The 25671-nt window shown below is 46.8% G+C and overlaps 1 protein-coding gene across 1 annotated transcript in view; it reads right to left on the reverse strand.

The window, feature by feature from the left end:
* Positions 1 to 3826: 3826 nt before the first annotated feature.
* Positions 3827 to 25671, reverse strand: part of LOC141110413 (uncharacterized) — a 67225-nt gene continuing 45380 nt past the window's right edge. The window contains exons 8-9 of the mRNA XM_073601751.1: positions 7147 to 7290; positions 3827 to 4836 (exon numbers count right to left, since the gene is read on the reverse strand). Of these exons, the coding sequence (XP_073457852.1) occupies positions 4628 to 4836; positions 7147 to 7290 (353 nt within the window). The 3' untranslated portion in view covers positions 3827 to 4627. The remainder of the gene's footprint in view (positions 4837 to 7146; positions 7291 to 25671) is intronic.

Consider the following 25671-nt stretch of genomic DNA (forward strand, 5'->3'; position numbering starts at 1 on the left):
GATGACGTCACACGTGTTCTCCAGCCGACGCGTTTCCCCACAAAATGGCGGCTTCTGGGATTGGAGGATGCCGTGTGATGTCAGCAGACAGGCTTTAAAGAGGAAGTGACCCCTAAAACGTTACATACAAAATACACGATGCCACTGAGGAGATGACGTGTGCTGACAAATAAACATGGATTTCATTTAATAGAATATCCCTCTATGGTACTAAAGGTGATTACTGGTATTGACACATCCCCAAATGATCCACAATGGCTCAAAAGTGATATGATCCAGAAATATTTAGACAGAATCAAGGTGGATCAAGCACCGGGACCAGGTGGCATCCAACCACGGATTCTAAAATAATTGAGCTCTGTCATTTCAAAGCCATATTATTAAAATTTTTAGGGACTCGTTAATGACTGGAATAGTACCACTGGATTGGTGTAGGGCCAATGTAGTGCCCATATTTAAAAAGGGATCAAAGTCTTTACCAAGTAACTATAGACCTGTTTGTTTAACTTGGAGAGTTTAAAGTGGAGGTCCAGTCAAAAAATGAAAAATTTTCTGTTAATTCTATGTAAAATATCTTTATCTTTGACATTATTCATTTTCTGTATAGCTGATTGCCAAGCTTAGAAAGTCTAATCAAAGCCAGACAATCAGCTATTTCCTGTTCTTCAGGGACAACCTTACTTCCTTATTTCTGAATTCTACACGGGGGCCTCTCACTTCCTGAAAACATTGTCCTTCTCTCCTACAGAGGCATTCCTACTGTTCAGTCTAACCGCTCCTGTCTTGCCAAAGCCCCGCCCAGCCCCACCCCCATCCCACCTCTCCTTTTTAGACAGACATGCCTAGACCTGCCCAGCCCCGCCCACATCTCTCCTATCCTTCATAGATCTCCTCCTGTCTTCATAACCTTGTTTTGGCCAGCAGTTTCTCCTGAGAGAGGGGGAGGGCAGGAAGTATGTTCTGTTTTTTAGAAGCTGTAAGATAGATTACAATGCAACATGCTGCAGATTTTCTACAGTGTACAACCACGTGGTTGTTTCTGCATGGCACTGTGATGGGCACTGTGTGCATGGTGTGGCACATGCCCAGCTGAGGGAGCTACATGTGAGTAATGAGTTTAAGACTCAGTTTCCACTAGTGCGACTTGTCATGTGACTTTGGACACATAAAGTCGCATCACAAGTCACAGCCTATTGATTTCAATGGCACACGTTCCCATCTATGCACCTTTGAAAATCAGCATCTTTGAGAAGGGGCTTGCACTACTTTGATGCAATTTTGATCCAGAGTGTAAAGTTGGATCAAAGCTGCACTCTAAATCGCACAGCTTTGGAGTTGCACTAATGGAAACGTAGCCCAAGGCTAGAGTGCGACTTTGATGCGATTTCACACTCTCTGGATCAAAGTTGCATCACAAGTCGCATCAAAGTAGTGTAGGTTGATTTTCAAAGTCGCTGATTTTTAAAGTCACAAAGATGGGAATGGGTGTCATTGAAATCAATGGGCTGTGACTTTATGTGTCCAAAGTCGCATAACAAGTTGCACTAGTGGAAACGGAGCCTTAATGTGGTTGCCTGTACTATGATCATTGTAGACTGTGAGCTGAGACCCCAGAGCACTTCCAGCTACACTGACAGTTCCCCCCACTCTGTGTCAGGCTCCCTTCTCCATCTATACTGTATATGTGCACTGCACCTCCCCCCGTGTGGATGGGACTTTTTATTTGTTCATTTTGTCATGAACTAGCATGTACAATGAGAGAACACTGGGTGGGAACCTATGATCAGCTCCTCCCATCCTGTATACTCCCACTGGCTACACAGGAACAGTGCCCCTCCCTGGAAGTGATGTCACTAGCTTTCAGTAACCACACCCACTGGATGCTTTTAGGCTCAGAAGGAAGTAGAATTGAAGTCATTTGACGGCACCAGACTCCTGCTGTGAGCCACTGTGTTCTTCAGTGTGAACCCAATTGTGCAATTTCCATTGCGACTTTGATGCAACTTTGGATGGGTGTGACTTGAAAGCAACTTTGGCAGCTATTGGCTACTGGCCATGAACTTCCTTATTTTAGTCCGGTCGTACGTCATTACATTCGAATCCGTAGGACTTTGGTGTGATCGTGTGTAGGCAAGTCCGTTCGTTAGAAAATCCGTCGAAAGTCTGTGGGAAAGACCGTCGGACCTTTGATGCCGAAAAGTCCGCCCGTGTGTACACGGCATAACTCTAAACAGGTAACCTATTTAAAAAAATGTAAGCGTCATCTATAGAGATTTTTAAGTACCGTCGCTTGTCGCCATTCCACAAGTGTGCGCAATTTTAAAGCGTGACATGTTATGTTTACATGTATCTATTTACTCTGTGTAACATCATCTTTCACATTATATAAAAACTTTGGGCTAACTTTACTGATTTTTTTTTTATTCAAAATGTTATGTTTTCCCAAAAAATTGTGTTTGAAAGACCCCTGAGCAAATAGTGTGTGACGTAAAACATTGCACCAATCGCCATTTTTTTCTCTAGGGTCTCTGCTAAAATATATATATATATATATATATATATATATATATATATATATATATATATATAAGAAAAAGTCCAGGGATTGCTGCACTTAAAATTTATTAATTTCACATGTAATAAATGACATACGGTACTTTTCATGTCGTTCCAAATAACAGTTTCGGGATACAAAGCTTACGCCCTTCTTCAGATGGGAATAAGATGTATACTGACATTATTCTCACTTCATTTTATATTGTTACATTTCACACCAGAAATCCATTAGGCATCAATTAATCAATACAAATTATCATAATTATTTTCATCCTAAACTCCAGAGAGATGGCTCAACGAGATGTAATCACGCTCCAATCACACAGAAAAAAGTTCCATTTATCTGCGTATTAAAACATACAAATCCATTAACAAATGTCCAGAAAAAATAAAATAAAAAATATATATATATATATATAAAAAATATAATAATCAAAAATAATGCATTCAAATCATGATCCATATACAATAAACCTCATTTTAATGATCTATAAAAATAAATGCAGATCAAAGTCTGAGTTTAAACTAAGTTGTCTAAACTAGGTTGTAAAGTATCCAATCTATTTTTCCATTGTACTTCCAATTTTTTTAAAATTAATTCTTTACAACCTAAAGGTTTAAAGTCGGACTTTGACCTGCATTTATTTTTATAGATCATTAAAATTAGGTTTATTGTATATGGATCATGATTTGAATGCATTATTTTTGATTATTATATTTTTTATATATTTAAAATAAAAAAAATTCTGGACATTTGTTAATGGATTCACCTGACCTCATATATATATATGTTTGTGGGCTCTAAATAATTTTCTAGCAAAAAATACTAATTTGAACAAAAAGTTCCAGAAAAGGACCATAGATCTCTCAATAAAGAGGACCTGTCATACTTATTTTATTACAAGGGATGTTTACAGTCCTTAAAATAGAAATAAATGTGATAAAAAATTAAATTAAATTAAAGGGACAGTGTAAAAATAAAGAATAATAAGTAAAATAAATAAGAAAAAAATGTAAAGCGCCCCATCTCTCCATTCTCGTGCACAGAAGCAAACGCAGAAGTAAATCATGCCCACATATGTAAACGCCGTTCAAACCACTCATGTTATCACACATTATGATCATTAGAGCGAGAGCAATAATTCTAGCACTCAACCTCCTCTGTAACTCTAAACTGGTAACCTGTAAAAAATATGAAAGTGTCGCCTGTAGAGATTTTTAAGTACTAAGTATTAATGCTTTACAGTTTTACATTGAATAAGCGCACCATTATTTTGTATATTTATTATTTATGAGTGTGAGTTCACTTATTGAATGGTAGCAGCTGTTCTTTGTTCACTTTATTAATATCTCACAGTATAAGGTATATTTGCATAGCAGCGCACAAGTTATTTTCTATATAACAAGTACCGTAGTTTGTCGCCATTCCACGGGCGTGCACAATTTTAAAGCATGACATGTTGGGTATCTAATTATTCGGCATAACATCATCTTTCACATTTTACAAAAAAATCGGGCTAACATTACCGATTTGTTTATTTTAAATTCAAAAAAGTATATTTTTTCCCCAAAAATTGCGTTTGAAAGACCGCTGCGTGGGTGTGACATAAAACATTGCAATGATAGCCATTTTATTCTCTAGGGTCTCTGAGAAAAATATGAATATATATATATAATGTTTCTAGCAAAAAATACAAATTTAAACTTGTGAACAAAAAGTTCCAGAAAAGGTCTGTTCTAGGCCAGATTGAATACAGAGTTCCCTCTAGTGGCTAGTCTGCAAATCTTAATATTTATTGTAATAACAACTATAGCAAAGCACAAGCATGTGAATATGTAAGGTCAAAATTTCTGCTTAAAGTTAAACATTCCCGAACAACATTCCAGAAAGAAAAAGCAATGTAATGCATTGTTACACTCATACAGAACATGTCATGCATGAACAAGATATTTAATGCCAGTTGACTTTGAACTTTCAGTCCTAGCAATATACATTTATTGTTCCCCTGAATTCATCCTCCAATGGGTGTTCTTGTTTTCACAAGCAGGCGTCCCGAGATGTTTAGGGATCCTAATTAAACTGGTGGAGGATAAGGATGGCGGTGAGTGTGGAAAAGAGCAGGAAAATGACTCCCCCGTTGCTCCAAGTAGTACTGCTGGAACTTTCACAAGTAAAGTCATTTACAACAGTCATATAATTCATAGTAGAGTAAATGTTTTGAGCATCACACAGGGATTTAGTACCGCAGCCTCGAATCGTTGAAGTAGAAGAGGTGCTTCCTGCAGGAAGAGAATTTTAACACAAGTGACATTTAACTCCTGACTTTCATTAAAATAGATGTAACCCTAAGATGAATGACATCAGTTTTGTTGAAGTGTATCCTATACAATTGACTTTAATTGAAATAAAAAGTTTTTTACTTCTTTATTTGAACAGTTGTTATATCTGTCTTGCTGATCTCCTGCAGTCTCACTGCAACTGCTTCCCATCTATATACACTCCAACGATGGCTGCATGGCATTTCTCAGGGTGGGTTTGTTGATGGTGACAGCAGTGGACCATGCCTAATGTATGTCTATACACCCAGCCAGGGGCGTATCTGCCGCGAGGCAAACACGGTGCTTGCCTCAGGCGGCATTTTTTAGGGGGGCGGCGCCGCCCCACAAGGTGACCACGCTATAGCCTATGACAGCTACAGCGCAGTTGTCCAGTTCTGGGAGGGCATCCAACAGTGGCGGCTGGCGCTCAATTTCTTTGGGGAGGGGTGGAGGGTTGCGGCAAACAAACCTTACCCAGTCATTCCCCACACCCACCCCCCTTCTCTTGATCGGTCGATTGCCCATTCGATCGCTGCTTCACTCACCCGCCAGCCCCACACTTACCCCATCCAGGTCGCGGCTTGGGCGGCTTCTCCCCTGCATCTCCTCCCGAGTCCCGGCGGTCGCTCCCCCTCCCGGCCAATCGGGTCTCAGGACTCCCGACCGGGAGAAGAAGCAGTAAGACATTAGTGAATATTAATTCGCTAATGTCACACAAGTGGGTGGGCTCAGGGTGCAGTGCTCTGTGGCCCGAGCCCACCCTTTTTGAAGAAAATTAGAGCCTCAGGCTCTAATCATGTGCTTAAAAAAAAAAACCCCATTGAAATCCATGCGTCCGGCACCCTGCATGGAGATTAGGGGCTGGGCGCATGGATTATGGGGGTGGCACCCCTGCACCCCTTATAAGCGGCCCCCACTGGCATCCATTGATGCCTTCACAGAACCGTGCCCGCCCGCTGCTTTGGACACAGCTGATCACATGTCAGGGAAAAGCAGCCAATCACAGTGGCTCTTTACCACGTGATCAGTTGTGTCCAATCACAGCTGATCATGATCTAAACACAGTTGCTGGAGATTTTTGGCATTCATTACCCCAGTGTAGCCGATTAGTGCCCATCAGTGCCACATATCAGTGCAGCTTCATCAGTGCCGCCTCATTCTCTGACCTGCTGACCCCGTCCTGTGTCCCGCTGACTCCATCCTCTGCTCAATTGGCCACATATGTGGCACTTGGACGAACCACGTCTCAGAGTCTGATGAGGAAGCCACAGCTGTTCTTTCCATCAGACCCATCAGACCCTAAGGCAAGAACGGTATACTGCAGCTGGGGGTTAAACAAATTTAGATGGGGGGGCACCCAATTTTATACTTGCCTAGGGCAAAACCAAAATACACCACTGCACCCAGCCTCATAAACACATGATTTGATGAGTTTGGTGTGAACTCATGTGTCCTGCACAGAGCTCTGACCTCATCTCTATTGAACAGCTTTGGGATGAGTTGGAACATTGATAGCGAGCCAGGTCTTCCCATCTAACATCTGTACCTGACCTCACAAATGCTCTTTTGCCTGAATGGACACGAATTCCCACTGGCACACTCCAAAAATGTGTGGAAAGTCTTCCTAGAAGGAGTGGAGGCTGTAACAGCTAGAGATGAGTTGAATACACACTATATTGTCAAAAGTAGTGGGACTTCTACCTTTACACGCACATGAACTTTAATGGCATCCAAGTTTTTGTCCGTAGGGGTTCAATATTGAGTTGGCCCACCCTTTGCAGCTATAACAGCTTCAACTCTTGTTCTTCTCATCTAACATCACCACCTGACCAAACATTCCCATAGACACACTCCTAGACAACCTTCTCAGAAGAGTTAAAGCTGTTATAGCTGCAAAGGGTGGGCCAACTCAATATTGAACCCTACGGACTAAGACTGGGATGCCATTTAAATGCATGTGCATGTAAAGGCCAGCATCCCAATACTTTTGGTATATAGTGTATATCATTTGTTCTGCCTAAGAAACACTCAACAGCCAAGTCCTCCTCTGGTCCTGTGTAAGCTTGAAGTTAATTCTGGTTGGAGCTTACACAAGGTTCAGGACTCTCTGCCCACCTCTATGTGACAGCACTGGGCCAATCACCAAGCACCAACACTGTCACATGGGAAGGTAGGGGCTGAGTGATGTCTGAGGTCAATATACTAGGACAAGACACATTTGCATCATGAAACTGCAATATGTAAGGTGTTATCAAACATGTATGAAATTACCTAACACGGTTGTCTGTGCATAGCTCACACACTGGGTCTCTTGTCCAAAGCAGTTCATGGGGGTGTAAGTCTCACAGGAGCTGGAGCTTGAAAAGTCACATGTTTTGCATTGCACACCATTTGATACTTGGCTCGTAGCTGTTGCTGTTGAAATATACAAACATACACAGATAAATAAACCTAAGGTGTACTACAGGTTCACTCACCACAATGAGTTAATGGAGGAGCACTGTTGTCATTCTAGAATGGGACTACAGAACACCTCTACATCTCCTCTTCTCCATGACATAGAGGAAGATGTTTTGTAGTCCTCATATATAGGGCTGCTGATAGGGGGGTACCTCTTGCAGGTGGCCCGGGTACACAGGGGGGGGGGGGGCAGACAGCAGGAGAATCGGTGGAACAGGGAATCAAACGATGACAGAACAATGCCCTGTGTGGCTCTCTGCAGCATCTGAAAGATGGTTTCTCCCCCTCTCCCTCCCGCCGGCTTTCAGCTGATGGGTGAGAGACACACATGGCCGAATTTAGGGGGGTGCTGGGGTGGGCTGTGCCAGATTTTAGTTCTGCCCCCCAGGCCTCCCTTGGATGTTGTGTCTGGCCGACGCCCGCTGAGCGCCTTCCCCCGACCACCCCAGCCTGCACTTAGGACCGGGACAAGGAGACGGGAGGCTGGAGCACTGAGAGAAGAAGAGGCAGAGAATAAACAGCCAGGAGGAGATGCGCTGTGTTGTGTTCTCGCCTCGTATCAGAAGAGCGCTCATCTATACAGTACATGAGACAGGATCACTCTTAGATTGCATTGGACTGTACCATACCTCCCAACTTTTGAACTTTTGAATAAGAGACACTTGAGGTAAGGCATGATTTGTGGCACGCGTATCGGCAAAATGTGTGTGGCCAAACTCTTGCCAGTGTGAGGGGCTTAAGTGGAGTGGTTAAACAAAACTTGTCTGTGGTAAGATGTGTGCGATGCCTGGTACAGTACCTTCCATGCTAGCAGTGGGCAGGACCCTTTCTTGTAGCTGGGTGAGGACAGGAGGTTACGGAGGTGCTCTGCTCCTTCCAGAGGATCTGTTTGCTGTGAGATACAGCTGTTCCTGGCTGCCAACACCTCTCACTCGTTCTCCGGCTCCGGTCAGCCTCTTCTCCAGTCCTGGGAGGTCCTCAGAGCTCTTCTCCCTCCAGGGCCATTCATTCCCTGCCGCCCTCGCTGCTCACCTTGCCCGCACCACGATCCTTGAGGTGGGTGTGGTCATCCTGCCCACACCTGTTGGCATTCACTGTCCCGCTCCCCGTACCAGCTGCCACTACACTCTCCCTATTGGCCCAGTGCCCGATGTGATCAGTACACCCCTGGGTCACAGAGTCCGGCACAGGAAGGCACCGAAATTCCTGATTGATCACAGGCTTATGAAGGTGCCGCTTCTGGCAGGAAGAAGTGAGCAGCGCCGGCTGAAAATAAAATCCCTGCTGGTGCCTGCGCCAGTGCACCCCTGTCAGAGAAGTCAATAGAGCCAAGTGCCGTGACTTGTCCCGGCATTGGGCTCCACTCTGGGATGTTGCTTTGATTCGCCGGATGCCGGGACTTACATCAAATCCCGGGACGGTCTCAGCGAATCCGGGACGGTTGGAAGGTATGCTATACACAGACACACACCTCCCCCTATCCTTATTTTCTGCTGCCAGGAGATGAGCAGCCTTAGGATGAGATAGGGGCGGTGTGTGTGTGTGCAGTCCAATGCTATCCAGGAGCAAGCCTGTCTCATGTAATGTATAGATGAGCACTCTTCTGACATGAGGCAAAAGCACAACACAGCGCATCTCCTCCTGGCTTTGCACTGGCTTCCCCCTGTAAGTTGGGGGAGGGGGATGGGTGAATATCTGTGCTGGGAAGTGTAATGGAGATTTGGGGAAGGGGGATATGTGCTAGAAGGAAGAATGAGGGGGGTGGGGTATTTGTGCTAGGAGGAGGGTTGGGGGGGTTTAAGCCAGAAGGGGGGGACGTTTGTGCTAGGAGGGGGGTGGGGGATTTGGGTAGGGAGGAAGGAAGAGGGAGATATGCTAGGAGGGAGGATTTGTGGGAATTTGTCCTAGGAGGGGGATTGGAGAAAGAAGATTGGAGGGGAGATGGGGGGGTTTGTGCCAGGAGGGGGTGAGGGAATATGGGATAGTACAATAAAATTATTCCTGCGCTACCCTATTAGAAAAAGAAAAGGAAAACGTATGCGACTGGACAGCTGCACGCACCGAAAATGGCCAAGCAAAAAACCCAAAATAAGCAGAAAATGGAGGGGGGGGGGGGGTGCTGCGCTATCCAGAACAGCTGGCTGCTGGATATAATCTCTGTGTAAACTACTATAAATGTGGTGAAAGCCCCTAATGGGGAAAACGATTAAACTGTATGCTGGTCCTCCATTGTGTATAAAATTGCATAAATTTATGTAAACACTGAGAACCTAGTGTAATATTAAAGAATGCTATAATCTTGTGCCGGTGAATATCAATGTGCAAAAACAGCTACATGTAAACAATAAATAGTACGTATTGCAAAAACATTCAATTCATATAAACAAAAATAAATAAATGCATCCTTAATAAATATTTATGTGCAAAAAAATTAACATATAAAGTGCAAGTGCTAAGGTGACCTGATGAAGTCACATGATCGGTGAGGTCACGCGTAGGGACGGAATAGGCTTTTTCACATTGATTGAAGCATAACGAACTCGCCGCTCGTAGGAGAGAGGATTCGTTTTAACACTTTGTAATGTGAGTACACTTCTATATGGTTATGAATAAAGCTCCACCCTGTTAAAACCTACTTCACTATCCAGTACCTTTTGTCCTTCATTACTGGTTTTTTACATACACATGAGATGTGGAGGCAGAGATAGGAACCGCGCTGGTCCAGGACCCCAGCTAAGATCATAACTATCTGAACTCAGCTGCCATAAGGTTTATCCAACACCGCCAAGCGTGGAGACAGAAATAGGATGTACGCTGGCTCAGGACCCTGAGATAAAGCATCATAGCTGCCTATAGCTACCTTTTTGCGGTTTACCTAGCACCGCTAGGTAAGGGGCCATTGCTTACACTAGTGTGTTTTATGCATGAAGAGGACACAGAATGAATTGTATTTCAGACACCCCACCTCTGTTTATTTGAGCACATAGGACTTTTTTGTCATTTCACCATAGAGGACATTAGCACATTGCACTTTAAGTTGTTGCACCTATGCACCCAGTTGCATGCTACTTGTGTTTTTTTCTGCTTCCGATTAGCAGATTATTTTAGGACTACTATCGCTGGGACACTTTAATATTGTTTTTGATTGATTAGAGATGTTCAGGTCACCTTAGCACTTGCACTTTATATGTTAATTTTTTTGCACATAAATATTTATTAAGGATGCATTTATTTATTTTTGTTTATATGAATTGAATGTTTTTGCAATACGTACTATTTATTGTTTACATGTAGCTGTTTTTGCACATTGATATTCACCGGCACAAGATTATAGCATTCTTTAATATTGCACTATGTTCTCAGTGTTTACATAAATGTATGCAATTTTATTCACAATGGAGTACCAGCATACAGTTTTTATTTGTTTTCCCCATTAGGGGCTTTCACCACATTTATAGCAGTTTACACGGAGATTATATCCAATATGGGATAATAGGAGGGATTTGTGCTGACACGGGGGATTTGGAGGAGAAGATTTGTGCTAGGATAGAAAGTTTGGGAAGAAAGAGGATATGTGCTAGTGGGTCGATTTTTTTTTTTTGGGTGAGGAATTTGTGCTAGAAAGGGAATTGGGATGGGATTTGAGCTGGGGTTGGGGTAAAGATTAGTTCTGGGAGGGGGGATTTGAACTGGGAGTTGGGGGAATATGTGCAATATTGTTTGTGGAGAATTTTGGATTCCAGACAGAATTTATGTTTTTTATGTATGACGGAATGTTTTTGTCCACTAATAATGATTTCATGTATTATTAGTGAAGATATCATTTTAATATTTTCATGGGGGGAAGGGGCTGTCAGGTAGGCTATACGGGGCCCCATGATTTCTAACAGTGGCTCTGCTCAGATACTGTAGCAACTGGATCTTATTTTCTTGAAAAAACTCATCCCCACACAGTTAGTACTTTTTGTATCACTTCCACATCCCTTTAGATTGTAAGCTTTTATGAGCAGGGCCCTTCTTGCCTTAAATTGCATTGTAACTGTAAGGGTCAGTAAAGACCCCCTTAATTATATACTTACTTTCTGCTTTACTATGGCTTATCCTTTAAAGACTCTGTAAGGTGAACTTACACAGGACCCCCTCCTCACCCCCCCAATCCCGCTGACCTGGATTGTGGTGATCTCCCGTTCTGAGACCCGGTACAGCCTTAGAAATCTCTGCAGCTGAATCTCTATAACGTACTCCTATCAGGAGGGACGTTTTGGAGCATTCTAATTGGTCTGCGCTGACCAAACAGAACCTGCGTAGCCTGTCCTGTCAGCGTGAATGCCGAGGGGATTTCTAAGCCCCGGACCCCTGAGGCGGCTATACCGGGGTTCAGAACGGGAGATCGCCGCGCAACAGGTTAGCGGGATGGGGGGGGGGGGGGGTCCTGTGTAAGTTCAGCTTACAGATGTTTCTGTAAAGGGGAACTTACACTTCAACATTGTGCTGACAGTTTCATGTGTGGCAACACTGTTGTCATAGAAAAGATGATACTGAACATGAGAACTAGAAAGATAATCATAGACAGTCTGGCAAAACGCCCAGAATATGTTCACAGACTAGAGAAAGTGTGTTGAGAATTAACTAACTTTAAGATTGTACAATAATCTTCAGATATATATACTTTTAAGAGATGTGTATTACTAGTGGGTGTTATTATGGGTGTCAAACATATGTCCATAAACAATTTTATAAAAGTGGGTTTGTCTTTAATGACTGTAACGACACCCCGAGTATGAATGGGGTTAAACTCTTTTAGGACATTCCATACCCAAACACAAAAGCAGCTACCAAACACTTCCATCAGCCGAACAAGGAACCCATACCAATAATTCTCCCCCAAGTACGAGACAAGGCTCTGTCTTGAGGTTCAAACAGGAAAGAATCTTTATTCAAACACATGTTATACAGATCCCACTTCAAAACACTTCCCCCCACCCTTGGAAAACAGAGCGGTTAAACTGTCCAATGACAATGGACACACAGATCAGGTGTGTTTAACTTCTCATCAGTAAACAGTCTTAACAGGGGGGCTGCTGGAGGAATCCCCCCTCCCTCTTTCCTCACAGCAAGACACTTACACATCCCATAATAGTTGAAGCAGACAGCCACAATAGACAATAGAATACAGTCACACCCCAACCATCATAGCAAATAGTACACAACATAATGAGACAGCACACATTATATACACATAAACGATAATAAGGGCAGACATAATCAGCAAATCAGCACCACATCCCATAACTTATGAAAAATAAGAAGGATATAGAATTTATGTATCCTTGATGAAAAGATACATAGCATATGTAGGATACATAAATTCTATATCCTTCTGTGGCCATATAAGACGGGAACCTTTGGTGTGAGAGACCTAGTTCATGTTTCTGTATCGCTGATGCTACTTAGCAAGCAATTTTTTATCCAATACAATTTGCCTTCAATCTGTGGCAGCCTGGTAAGATCATAAATATTGATGTATTATTTTCCTAAATATTATGTATTTTTGTTATTTTCAGCTGTTTTTTCAGTTCATGTATGATTCATTGCCTATATACATATTTACACATGCTTATGTTTACTGTAGATTGCAAATTCTACCATGCACCTATGTAACAATATACCATTCCACAACTGGCTTTGTTACAGAGAGGTACTCCAGGACCGGAGCTCCCTGCCACTTGGAACAATACACCTGACACAATCAATTTAAGTTGTTTAATTATCACGACTGCCAAATACTGGTTTCTTCACAATATACCAGGCCACCCCGTAGAGGATATTTGAGCAGCATTGACAATCACGTGTTAGGACCCCTGCCAGCACTGGGAAAGCGATTTTTCACAGTTAAATGCAAATAATGTGATGCAGTCCCTCCCTGAGGAAGACTTTATCCCTACAATAAGTTGAAACGCGTTGGAAATCTGCTATCAGGACGCCATCACACCTATCGGGGGTGGTACTTGTAACTAGCAGTAGGATGCATCATATGTTTCCATATATCTGATGTTTTTATAATTATTCTTAACTAGATCAATGTGTATGTTCATGTATATCCTATTCGTTTTTGTATCAATAAACTTCTTTTTAACTATAATTCAACACTGCCAATTTCTGCATTGCCCTTAAAATCCCATTTTGAGGTACACATCTAGTTCTAAAAATTACAAGGGATGTTGGCAATGACACGGCCAACCCTCTGAGTCATACATTTATGTAACAATATACCTTATCCATGTTCTTTTTATTATTTAGAGTATACCACAATCTATGCCAAAACTCCTGAGGAAGCTCCAAATGAGTGAAACATGTTGAGTGGTATTGAACTAAGTGTTTTTTTTCTACTGTCTGCTCACTACTGGGTGTGGATATTGAGATACACATATTGTTTTTTTAAAAACGGTGTCATGTTATAATAAAATCTGTTTTAATTGTTATTAAGATAAAAACTATTTTTTATGGATAAGTTGTACATGTTTCCCTACTCTACTTACCTTGAAATATAAGCACCTTAAAAGTCCCAGGGTTGCTCTCAACCCTTTTTTTTCCCTTTTGCCTCCTTATTATATATACATATATACAGCATTGAGTCTGCCTAGCACAGGTCATAGTGGGGTTCTCATTCACCTTGTGCCCCTATTAGTGACTCCCGTCACAATGGCATATCCAGGGACCCCAGAGTCTGTGTCTTGGGGGACATGGACCTGAATCTAAAGTAACGCCACCTCAAGGGTCCCCAGACATACAGCTCACAACGAGCATCGTTCCCCCAAATGCCAGGGCCCATAATCAGTAGTCAAGAGGCTGGAATTCAGTCCCCTCCAAAAGCCTCTGTCCCGTCTAGGTCTGTCACAATGACGACATGCAATGGGTGGACATTTTTCTATTGGTTAATGTTGTAAACATTGCCCAGTCATATCCTAATAATATACTGTATTTAAGATACTGAACCCAGAAATAAAATGAGTGATGCATTATTCTGTGTCCGGGGTTTGACTTCAATCTGCATTGCTCCCACAGAGCTGTGTGTGTGTGTGTATGTATGTGTCTGAACATGTGGAATGGAGAGTGCCGGCACAGGTTAGTATATAGAAGGAATAAATACCCAGATGGGTACCGGTAACTCGTTACAGATCTGGGATAACCTTTTAGTTAGTATAGGGGTCATATATAGGGAGTAGGGCTGACCCATGTATCAATGCAAAAAAAGTTTTAAAAACGGCCACTTTTTCGGGAGCAGCGATTTTAAGAATGCTTAAAGTGAAACAAGAAAAATGAAATATTCCTTTAAATATCGTGCCTGGGGGTGTCTATAGTATGCCTGTAAAGTGGCATTTTCTAAAGGAAAAAAAGTAATTTAACACTGCTTGCGGCTGTAATGTATTGTCGGGTCCCAGCAATATAGATGAAAATCATTGAGAAAAACGGCATGGGTCCCCCCCCAGCTCATTACAAGGCTCTTTGGGTCTGGTATGGATATTAAGGGGAACCCCGCACCCAAATTTAAAAAAAAATGGTGTGGGGGGGGGCCCCCAGGCACTATATACTCTGAACAGAAGTATATATACTATACGGCCTGCCCTATATACTCTGCAGAAAATTGGGCCTTAGGTTTTGGTGGTGCCAGAACACTGTAACCCCTCACAGTTACTCTTGTTGGGCGCAGGAACAGGCCCTGCTTTTAAATATTATTTCAAAAATTGTAATTACATGTCCGTGTTAAACAGGGGCAGAAAAATTGGACCTTTAGTGGTGGTGGTGCCACAACACTGTAAGCCCTCACAGTTACTCTTGGTGGGCGCAGGAACGGGCCCTGCTGTGAAATATTAGATCAAGAATTGTAATTACATGCCACTGTTAAACAGGGACAGAAAAATTGGGCCTCTGGTGGTGGTGGTGGTGCCACAACACTGTAAGCCCTCACAGTTACTCTTGCTGGGTGCAGGAACGGGCCCTTCTGTTAAATAATAGATCAAGAATTGTAATTACATGCCCCTGTTAAACAGGGGCAGAAAAATTGGGCCTTTGGTGGTGGTGGTGGTGCCACAACACTGTAAGCCCTCACAGTTACTCTTGGTGGGCACAGAAACGGGCACTGCGGTTAAATATTATATCAAAAATTGTAATTACATGCCCCTGTTAAACAGGGGCAGAAAAATTGGGCCTTTGGTGGTGGTGGTGCCACAACACTGTAACCCCTCACAGATACTCTTGTGGGGCGCAGGAATGGGCCTTGCTGTGAAATATTTGATCAAAAATTGTAATTACATGCTGTGACAGACCTAGCCGGGACAGAGGCTTTTGGAGGGGACTGAATGCTAGCCTCTTGCCTACCGATTATGGGCCCTGGCATTTGGGGGAATGGTACTCGTTGTGAGCTGTATGCCTGGCGACCCTTGAGGTGGCGTTACTTTAGATTCAGGTCCATGCCCATTGTGATGGGATATGCCATTGTGACGGGAGTTACTAGTAGGGGCACAGGGTGAATGAGAACCCCACTATGATCTGTGCTAGTCAGACTCACGGCTGTATATATGTATATATAATGTGTGCTGTCTCATTATGTTGTGTACTATTTGCTCTGATGGTTGGGGTGTGACTGTATTCTATTGTCTATTGTGGATGTCTGTCTCAACTATTATGGGATGTCTAAGTGTCTTGCTGTGAGGAAAGAGGGAGGGGGGATTCCTCCAGCAGCCCCCCTGCTAAGACTGTTTACTCATGAGAAGTTAAACACACCTGACCTGTGTGTTCATTGTCATTGGACAGTTTAACCCGCCCTGTTTTCCAAGGGTGGGTGGAAGTGTTTTGAAGTAGGATCTGTATAACATGTGCTAAAATAAAGAGTCTGATTTTCCTGCTTGAACCTCAAGACAGAGCCTTGTCTCATACTTGGGGGAGAATTATTTGTATGGGTTCAAGTGTTCGGTAGCTGCCTTTGTGTTTGGGTATGGAATGTCCTAAACGACTTTAACCCCTTTCATACTCGGGGTGTCATTACACGTGCCCCTGTTAAACAGGGGCAGAAAAATTGGGCCTTTGGTGGTGCCACAACACTGTAACCCCTCACAGATACTCTGGTTGGGCGCAGGAACGGGCCCTGCTGTGAAATATTTGATCAAAAATTGTAATTACATTCCCCTGTTAAACGGGGGCAAAAAAAATAGGCTTTAGGCAGTGGTGGTGGTGCCCTACACCAAAAATATTGTTGGAAGCTAGCATCATCAAGATTGAGGAGGAATAAGAAAGTCACTCAGCATAGGCAGTCTTCAAGGGATCCCACATCCATATAAAAATCAATCAGTTACATCGGCATCAGGTGCTTGATAGCTGCTGCTGATCCAAGACTGGTTCATTTTTATGAATGTGAGTCTATCAACAGAGTCTGTGGACAGGCGCACTCTATGATCCGTTACAAACCCTCCAGCAGCACTGAATGTGCGTTCAGAAACAACACTAGATGCAGGACAGGCCAGTAGCTCAATTGCATATTGAGCAAGTTCTGGCCAGTGGTCTATCCTCAAGACCTAGTAACCCAGTGGATGGTCTGTTGGAAAGGTCTCCAAGTCTGCTCTTGCTCCTAGATATTCCTGCACCATGTAATGCAGATGCTGGCAATGGTTGCTTGAACCGATCAGACCTTGGCGATGAGGACTGAAAAATTGTCTAAAGGCATCGGTCAGCTGGCTACCTTGTCCACCGCTCTTCCTCTGAGTGAACGAAGCCTCAGCAACACATTGTCCAGCACCAGGAAATGGTAACCTCCCAGGGTCTGGAAATGCATTGCACAAACCTTTCTTCATGGCCTCCTGAAGACGTTTCATCCTCTGCTCCCTCTGCAAAGGCAGGATGAGTTCTGCAACCTTACCCTTGTAATATGGATCAAGAAGAGTTGCCAGCCAGTAATGATCCCTCTCCTTGATACCACGAATCCTAGGGTCCTTTTCCAGGCTTTTGCAGAATCAGGGAGGCCATTCAGCGTAAGTTTGAAGAGGCATTCGATTCTGAGTCCTCTGGGTCACTAAGGATCACATAATCCGTAACAACCTCCTCGTACACGTACAACTCCTTGGGTTTCTGGGGAATGAAAACCATCCCTTGAAGACTGCTGCTGAGTGTTATCCTCCATGTCCATGCTGACACAATCCTCCTCTTCCTCTTCTTACTTTGTGTTTGGCGGGCCTGCAGGAATACTATCTGGATAAAGGGGGCCTTGAGAGATAAGGAAGTCCTCCTCTTCCTCCCACTGTTCTGCCTCAAGTGCCCTGTCGATTATTCCACGAAGCGTGTACTCCAACAGGAGGACAAGAGGGACAGTATCACTGATGCATGCATTGTCACAGCTCACCATCCTCATGGCCTCCTCAAACGGTGACAGGACAGTGCATGCATGATCAGTAGCCACTGGCATGGCGAAAAAAAGGCAAGCTCCCCTGACCCTGTCCTGGTGTCATACTTACACAGGTACTCATTGATGGCCCTCTGCTGTGTGTGCAGCTGCTGCAGCATTGCCAACGTTGAGTTCCACCTGGTGGGCATGTCACAAATTAGGCCTTTGGTGGGCAGGTCGCATTCCCTTTGAATGTCAGCCAGCCGAGCACTGGCATTGTATGACCGGCGGAAATGACCACAGACTTTTCTGGCCTGCCTCAGGAGATCCTGTAAGCCTGGGTACCTGCTCAAGAACCGCTGCACCACCAAATTCAGGACATCTGCTAAACATGGGACATGGGTCAAGTGTCCCTGTCGGAGGGCGGAGAGAAGGTTGGTGCCATTGTCGCATACAACCATTCCTGGCTGAAGCTGGCATGGCGTCAACCACCTCTTAGCCTGCCCCTGCAGAGCTGACAGAATCTCTGCCCCAGTGGGGCTCTGGTCCCCTAAGCAGACCAACTCAAGCACCGCATGGCATCTTTTTGCCTGAGTGCTTGCGCAGGCCCTTGAACGCTTACGGAGCACCGCTGGTTCCGAGTACAAAGTTGCAGAAGAGGCCATAGAGGAAGAAGAAGAGTAGGGGGTGGAGGAGAGAGCTGTGGCAGAATCACCACTAGCATTTTGGAAGAGTGGTGGCGGAACAAGCTCCAACAATACTGAACCCTGTTCTGCATCCTTCCAAGCTGCCAGCAGAGTTACGCAGTGTGCCATGAAGGAAAAGTAACATCCCTGCCCATGCCTGCTAGACCATGAGTCAGCAGTAATATGCACCTTACTGCTGACCGCCCTGTCCAACGAGGCCAAAACATTGCCTTCCGCATGCCGCTAGAGAGCCAAAAAGAAATGGCGTTTTGGAACCTTGGTACAGCACATTCCATAAATTCATGAAAGGGGGCAGAGTCTACCAGCCGAAAAGGCAGCAGTTGCAGTGCTAGCAATTTGGCCAAGCTGGCATACAGACGCTGAGCATGTGGATGGCTGCAAACAAATTTCTTTGTACAGTTTAGCAAATAGGGTAGGGAAATTTGCCTGCTAAAATCAGATGGAGGTGTACTGATAGCAGATTGGCTGCAAGTACTTGGGACACCTATTGCTATAACTTCATTCCTCTCAGTGCAGGTTTTTGTGAGGACTGGCGGTATAGTGGGGTTGGAGATCCCAAATGAGGAGCAAGGAGAAGTCCGCCTTTTTCTTTGATGTGGGTCTTTCAAGTGCTGTTGCCAACGAACTGCATGGGAGGTCGTCATATGTCTTGTCAAGCCACTGCTATTCTGGCCACGCTTGTCTTCAGACATAGGTTGCACACAGCAATGGTGCGATCTGCTGCACACATGTCAAAAAAGGCACACACCAAGGAACTTTTCAAAATCAGCGTGGAGTCAGCAGCACCCTGCACCTGCGGAGCTCTGCGGTGTGATGCAGTAAGGTGGCTGCCATTAAGCTACCCCCTAGAGGACATCCTGCCTCGTTGGAGTTGTGCCTCCTCCTCCTCCTCCTCTCTTCTATCAGGCACCCAAGTAGAGTCAGTGACCTCATCATCCCCTCCCTCCTCATCACTGGAGCAAACTTGGCAGTATGCTGCGGCTGGGGGAACATAACTGCCAGTTTCTTGTCCTTCTTGGGCACCCCCTCTCTCTAGGCTCACGTTACTCCCTTCCTCAACCTGGGAACCAACATCTGAGCCTTCTAATTGCTGCGCATCCTCCAGCAGCATGTACCCGACACTGTGGTTGAATAGTTCGGGGGACTCCTTCGTGCATGATGGTGGGGCTACAGAAGGAGTGACTGTGGACAAGGAGTCGCTGGAATAGGCCGCTTTGGCAGCTGCATTGGAAGGCAAACTACTCTGAGCCTGGGTGACAGAGGAGGAGGAGGAGGATGAGGACGGCTTTGTTATCCACTCCACCAACTCTTCTGCATGTTCTGGCTCAATAACACGGCCAGCAGCAAAAAAAAGGACAAGCGTGCCCCATGGCCACCTGCAGAGGATGCACCATGTCCATGTCATGAGAGGGTTTACCCGTTGGTGGCGCTATCGGTCTCTTGGATCGCAGTACCAGTGTCCACCAGTGGGTGTCTTCCAACACCTGGGACCTGCAGTAAGAGGTCTCTCCTGCTGGTGGCACTGTTGCATCCTTGGGCCGTAGTACCGGTGTCCACCAGCGGGGGGCACTCCAGCAGTGTGGTGCAAACAGCACCCTCTGCGCTCAGCTGTAACATAAGGTCAATTACTACAGCCTTATAAATACCTCATAGGCTTGCCTTGGTATCTTTCTCCCTGCGCCCTGAATTTGCTGCTTGTATCCTGATCGTGTACCTGTTTCTGTCCTGCTCTGATCCAATCCCTATCCCAAGCCCATCCTGTTCTTGTCCCTCCTGATTCCCTTGGATCCCTGCCCTGCAGCCTAACCATCCATCCTCTCCCTGTCCTGCTGGTTTACCATCCTTGCCCATCTGCTGCCCTCCCTGTGTATGACCTTGGCCTGGCTTTGTTTACGATTCCGGTATCTCCCTTTACTTGTATATACTATTTGTTGTTTGTGGGTCTGTGGTTGGTTTTGCACTGTTTATATGCCTCTTGTTTAATAAACACTATTATTTTTTCACTTACATGTGTTTCTGGTCTCCTCTGTGCAGTACACAAGGTCTGGTCAATTAGATCCCCTGACAGTATACCAAGGCCATCCCTGACCAGACGTGGCTGCACTGAGGAAACCATCCTGGTTTGTCGGGTCTGCTAAGATGGATTTCAATGAAATAATTTATTATTCTCTGCTAGCAGAAGAGGATGGTGAATATTGTCGCCAGATTTTAAAAGGGTGGACTAGTGACCAGCTGATGGAAACTATCCGATCAGCTCATTCCCTAGTGCATCAGGGGTATATGTCTTTTGAAGATGTTCAGCCCCTGATCCAGTTATGTGCAAAACCAGCCCTGTCATGCATTCCCGAGGGAAGTGATGATTTTTCGCCCCCCTTCAATTATGGCCAAGTTGAATCCCTGGTTTGGTTGTTAGAGGATGATCCAGCCTATTTCATGGAACCAGGGGAGGATCCAGGGGGGGGGCAACGTGGCAATTGCCCCCTCCGAGAAATTTGTGACAGCTGAGACCAGTCAGCGGATGAGTGAGTGGGCGGAAGGCCAAGTGTGCCGGTTAACGAGCAGGCGGGCCAGGTGAGAGAGAGCCTGAGCGGGCAGGTCGGCGGACAAGTGAGGGGGGGTCACCAGCCAAGTGTGCATGTTAACGAGCGGGCAGGTCGGCGCCGGCGGACAAGTGAGGGGGGGTCCCCAGCTGAGTGTGCGGGCATGCAGGGCAGACAGTGAGTGAGGGGGCAGGCCGGTCCACAGGTGAGCGGAGAGACTGGCCAGTCAGTGAGCCGGCGGGCGGGGAGCAGAGAGATGACATCATCTCTCACCGCCCGCCCTGCATCACTGCAGTTCCGCCCTCACTGTACAGCCGTGGGCAACAGAGAGATTACATCATCTCTCTGCTGCCTGCCTTCACTCTGACAATCTGCACCTTATCAGGCCAACCACAATGAGCAACATGTGGCAGGTGACGTGGCAAGTGTAATCCGCAATGTGTGGCAGGTGACGTGGCAAGTAACAATCAGCAACATGTGGCAGGTGACGTGGCAAGTAACAATCAGCAACATGTGGCAGGTGACGTGGCAAGTAACAATCAGCAACATGTGGCAGGTGACGTGGCAAGTAACAATCAGCAACATGTGGCAGGTGATGTGGCAAGTAACAATCAGAAACATGTGGCAGGTGACGTGGCAAGTAACAATCAGCAACATGTGGCAGGTGACGTGGCAAGTAACAATCCGCACCTTGTGGCAGGTGACGTCTCAAGTAACAATCAGCAACATATGGCAGGTAACGTGGCAAGTGTAATCCACAATGTGTGGCAGGTGACGTGGCAAGTAACAATCAGCAACATGTGGCAGGTGACGTGGCAAGTGTAATCCGCAATGTGTGGCAGGTGACGTGGCAAGTAACAATCAGCAACATGTGGCAGGTGACGTGGCAAGTAACAATCCGCAACTTGTGGCAGGTGACGTCCCAAGTAACAATCAGCAACATGTGGCAGGTGACGTGGCAAGTGTAATCCGCAATGTGTGGCAGGTGACGTGGCAAGTAACAATCAGCAACATGTGGCAGGTGATGTGGCAAGTAACAATCAGCAACATGTGGCAGGTGATGTGGCAAGTGTAATCCGCAATGTGTGGCAGGTGACGTGGCAAGTGACAATCAGCAGCATGTGGCAGGGGACCTGGCAAGTGACAATCAGCAGCATGTGGCATGTGACATAGCAAGTGACAATCAGTATCTGGTGGCAGGCAAGTGACAATCCGCAGCTTGTGGCAGGGACATGGCAAGTGACAAGCTGCATCTGAAGGCAGGTCGACGTGGAAAGTGACACACTCGGGGCTCCCACAGCTTCTGCATTATGGTGAGTTGAACCATTTCATTTTATATTACAATGTAATAATATAAATAATGCTCTTCAATCATCCTGACACCATAACAACCATGGTGCAGTGATGATGAAAGCGCTAACACCAGCCACTGCCTCGATAAATAAACATATTTTCTGGCAGTGCCCCTCCCGAGACTAGACTCTGGATCCGCCCCTGCATGGAACATTATTCCTCCTGTTCACAGCAAGTGTTGTCTAATTGCATCCAGTCGGTGCAATCCATGATTAGTCAGGCTGTGTGTGAATCAGCGTTTGTTCAACCTGTGCTGCAGGCATGGTCAGATCTCCTGTCTTTAGCTAAGCCACAATATTCCAGCCCTGCCATTAATCATCTGCCTTCCCAAAAATCTATCTCCCCGTCGCCTATGGCAACCTCAGCTACAGCCCAGTTTACTCAGCCCCCTACCAAATACTACTACCCAGTCTCCAAGTGTCGCACCTATCCTGCCTTCAATCCACCTGTCTCTTCTCCTCCACCTGTAACAGTCCCACAAAACCCTCCTCCAGCTACAGTTCCTTGGTCTTCCTTCTGCCCAGCTACTTTCTTTTCTTACAGCCCTGCACCTACATACAAAACTGCACGGGCTAAACCAAAAAAGAAACAAAAATTCTTCCCGACCCACACCATCTTGCCAGTAACCCAACCTGCTCCCACTTTCCAGTCTGATGTGCCTGCCTCCCAGTCTGATGCAAAATTAATTAAATTAATTAAATGCCTCCCAGTCGGATGTCCTGATGCCTACCTTCTAGTCTGATGTCTCTGTGCCTGCCTTCCAGCCGGATGTCTCTGTGCCTGCCTTCCAGCCGGATGTCTCTGTGCCTGCCTTCCAGCCTGATGTCTCTGTGCCTGCCTTCCAGCCTGATGTCTCTGTGCCTGCCTTCCAGCCTGATGTCTCTGTGCCTGCCTTCCAGCCTGATGTCTCTGTGCCTGCCTTCCAGCCGGATGTCTCTGTGCCTGCCTTCCAGCCGGATGTCTCTGTGCCTGCCTTCCAGCCGGATGTCTCTGTGCCTGCCTTCCAGCCGGATGTCTCTGTGCCTGCCTTCCAGCCGGATGTCTCTGTGCCTGCCTTCCAGCCGGATGTCTCGGGGCCTGCCTTCCAGCCGGATGTCTCGGGGCCTGCCTCCCAGCCTGATGTCCTGATGCCTACCTTCCAGCCTGATGTCTCTGTGCCTGCCTTCCAGCCGTATGCCTCGCTGGATGTCTCGGCGCCTGCTTCCCAGCTTGATGTCTTTGCCTCCCAGTCTGATGTGCCCGCTGTCCAGTCTGCCCTGATGCCTGCCTTTCAGCCCGAAGTCTCGGTGCCCGCTTTCCAGTCTGATGTGCCTGCTATCCAGTCTGATGTGCCTGCCTCCCAGTCTGATGTCCTGACGCCTACCTTCCAGCCTGATGTCTCGGTGACCGCCTTCCAGCCGGATGTCTCGATGCCTGCCTTCCAGCTTGATGTCTCTGCCTTCCAGTCTGATGTGCCCACCTTCCAGTCTGATGTACCCGCTCTCCAGTCTAATGCGCCTGCTTTCCAGTCTGATGTCCTGATGCCTGCCTTCCAGCCTGATGTCTCGGCGCCTGCCTCCCAGCTTGATGTCTTTGCCTCACAGTCTGATGTGTCCGCTGTCCAGTCTTTCCTGACGCCTGCCTTCCAGCCCGAAGTCTCGGTGCCCGCTTTCCAGTCTGATGCGCCTGCTATCCAGTCTGACATGCCTGCCTCCTAGTCTGATGTCTCGATGCCTGCCTTCCAGCCAGATGTCTCGATGCCTGCCTTCCAGCCCGGATGTCTCGATGCCTGCCTTCCAGCCCGGATGTCTCGATGCCTGCCTTCCAGCCCGGATGTCTCGATGCCTGCCTTCCAGCCCGGATGTCTCGATGCCTGCCTTCCAGCCCGGATGTCTCGATGCCTGCCTTCCAGCCCGGATGTCTCGATGCCTGCCTTCCAACCCGGATGTCTCGATGCCTGCCTTCCAGCCCGGATGTCTCGATGCCTGCCTTCCAGCCCGGATGTCTCGATGCCTGCCTTCCAGCCCGATGTCTCGATGCCTGCCTTCCAGCCCGATGTCTCGATGCCTGCCTTCCAGCCGGATGTCTCGATGCCTGCCTTCCAGCCGGATGTCTCGATGCCTGCCTTCCAGCCGGATGTCTCGATGCCTGCCTTCCAGCCGGATGTCTCGATGCCTGCCTTCCAGCCGGATGTCTCGATGCCTGCCTTCCAGCCGGATGTCTCGACGCCTGCCTCCCAGCTTGATGTCTTTGCCTCACAGTCTGATGTGCCTGCTGTCCAGTCTGTCCAGATGCCTGCCTTCCAGCCCGAAGTCTCGGTGCCCGCTTTCCAGTCTGATGCGCCTGCTATCCAGTCTGATGTGCCTGCCTCCCAGTCTGATGTCTCGATGCCTGCCTTCCAGCCGGATGTCTCAATGCCTGCCTTCCAGCCGGATGTCTCAATGCCTGCCTTCCAGCCGGATGTCTCAGCCTTCCAGCCGGATGCCTCAGCCTTCCAGCCGGATGCCTCAGCCTTCCAGCCTGATGTACCCGCTCTCCAGTCTGATGTACCCGCTCTCCAGTCTGATGTACCCGCTCTCCAGTCTGATGCCTTGATGCCTGCCCTCCAGCCTGAAGTCTCGGTGCCCACTTTTCAGTCTGATGTGCTTGCTTCCCAGTCTAATGTCTTTATGCCTGCCTTTCAGCCTGATGTCTCGAAGCTTGCCTTTCAGCCTGATGTCTCGGTGTCTGCATTTCCACCTGATGTCTCTATGCCTGCCTTCCAGCCTGATGTGCCAGCTTCCCGGTCTGATGTGCCAGCTTCCCGGTCTGATGTGCCAGCTTTCCAGCCTAATGTCTCGAAGCTTGCCTTTCAGCATGATGCCTCGATGCCTGCCTACCAGCCTGATGTGCCTGCCTTCCAGTCTGATGTGCCAGCTTCCCAGTCTGATGTGCCAGCTTCCCAGTCTGATGTGCCTGCTTTCCAGCCTATTGTCTCAGTGCCTGCCTTCCAGCCTGATGTCTCAGTGCCAGCTTCCCAGACTGATGTGCCAGCTTCCCAGACTGATGTGCCAGCTTCCCAGACTGATGTGCCTGCTGCCCAGCTCGAAGTGCCCATGCCTGCTGCCCAGCCTGATGTGCCTGCTGCCCAGCTCGAAGTGCCCATGCCCGCTGCCCAGCCTGATGTGCCTGCTGCCCAGCTCGAAGTGCCTGCTGCCAAGTTCAAAGTGCCTGTGCCTGCTGCCCAGCCTGATATGCCTGCTGCCCAGCTTGAAGTGCCCGTGCCTGCTGCCCAGCTTGAAGTGCCCGTGCCTGCTGCCCAGCTTGAAGTGCCTGTGCCTGCTGCCCAGCCTGATGTACCCGCTGCCCAGCTCGAAGTGTCCGTACCCGCTGCCCAGCTCGA

Source organism: Aquarana catesbeiana, linkage group LG10, assembly GCF_042186555.1.
Source record: "Aquarana catesbeiana isolate 2022-GZ linkage group LG10, ASM4218655v1, whole genome shotgun sequence".
NCBI lineage: Eukaryota > Metazoa > Chordata > Amphibia > Anura > Ranidae > Aquarana > Aquarana catesbeiana.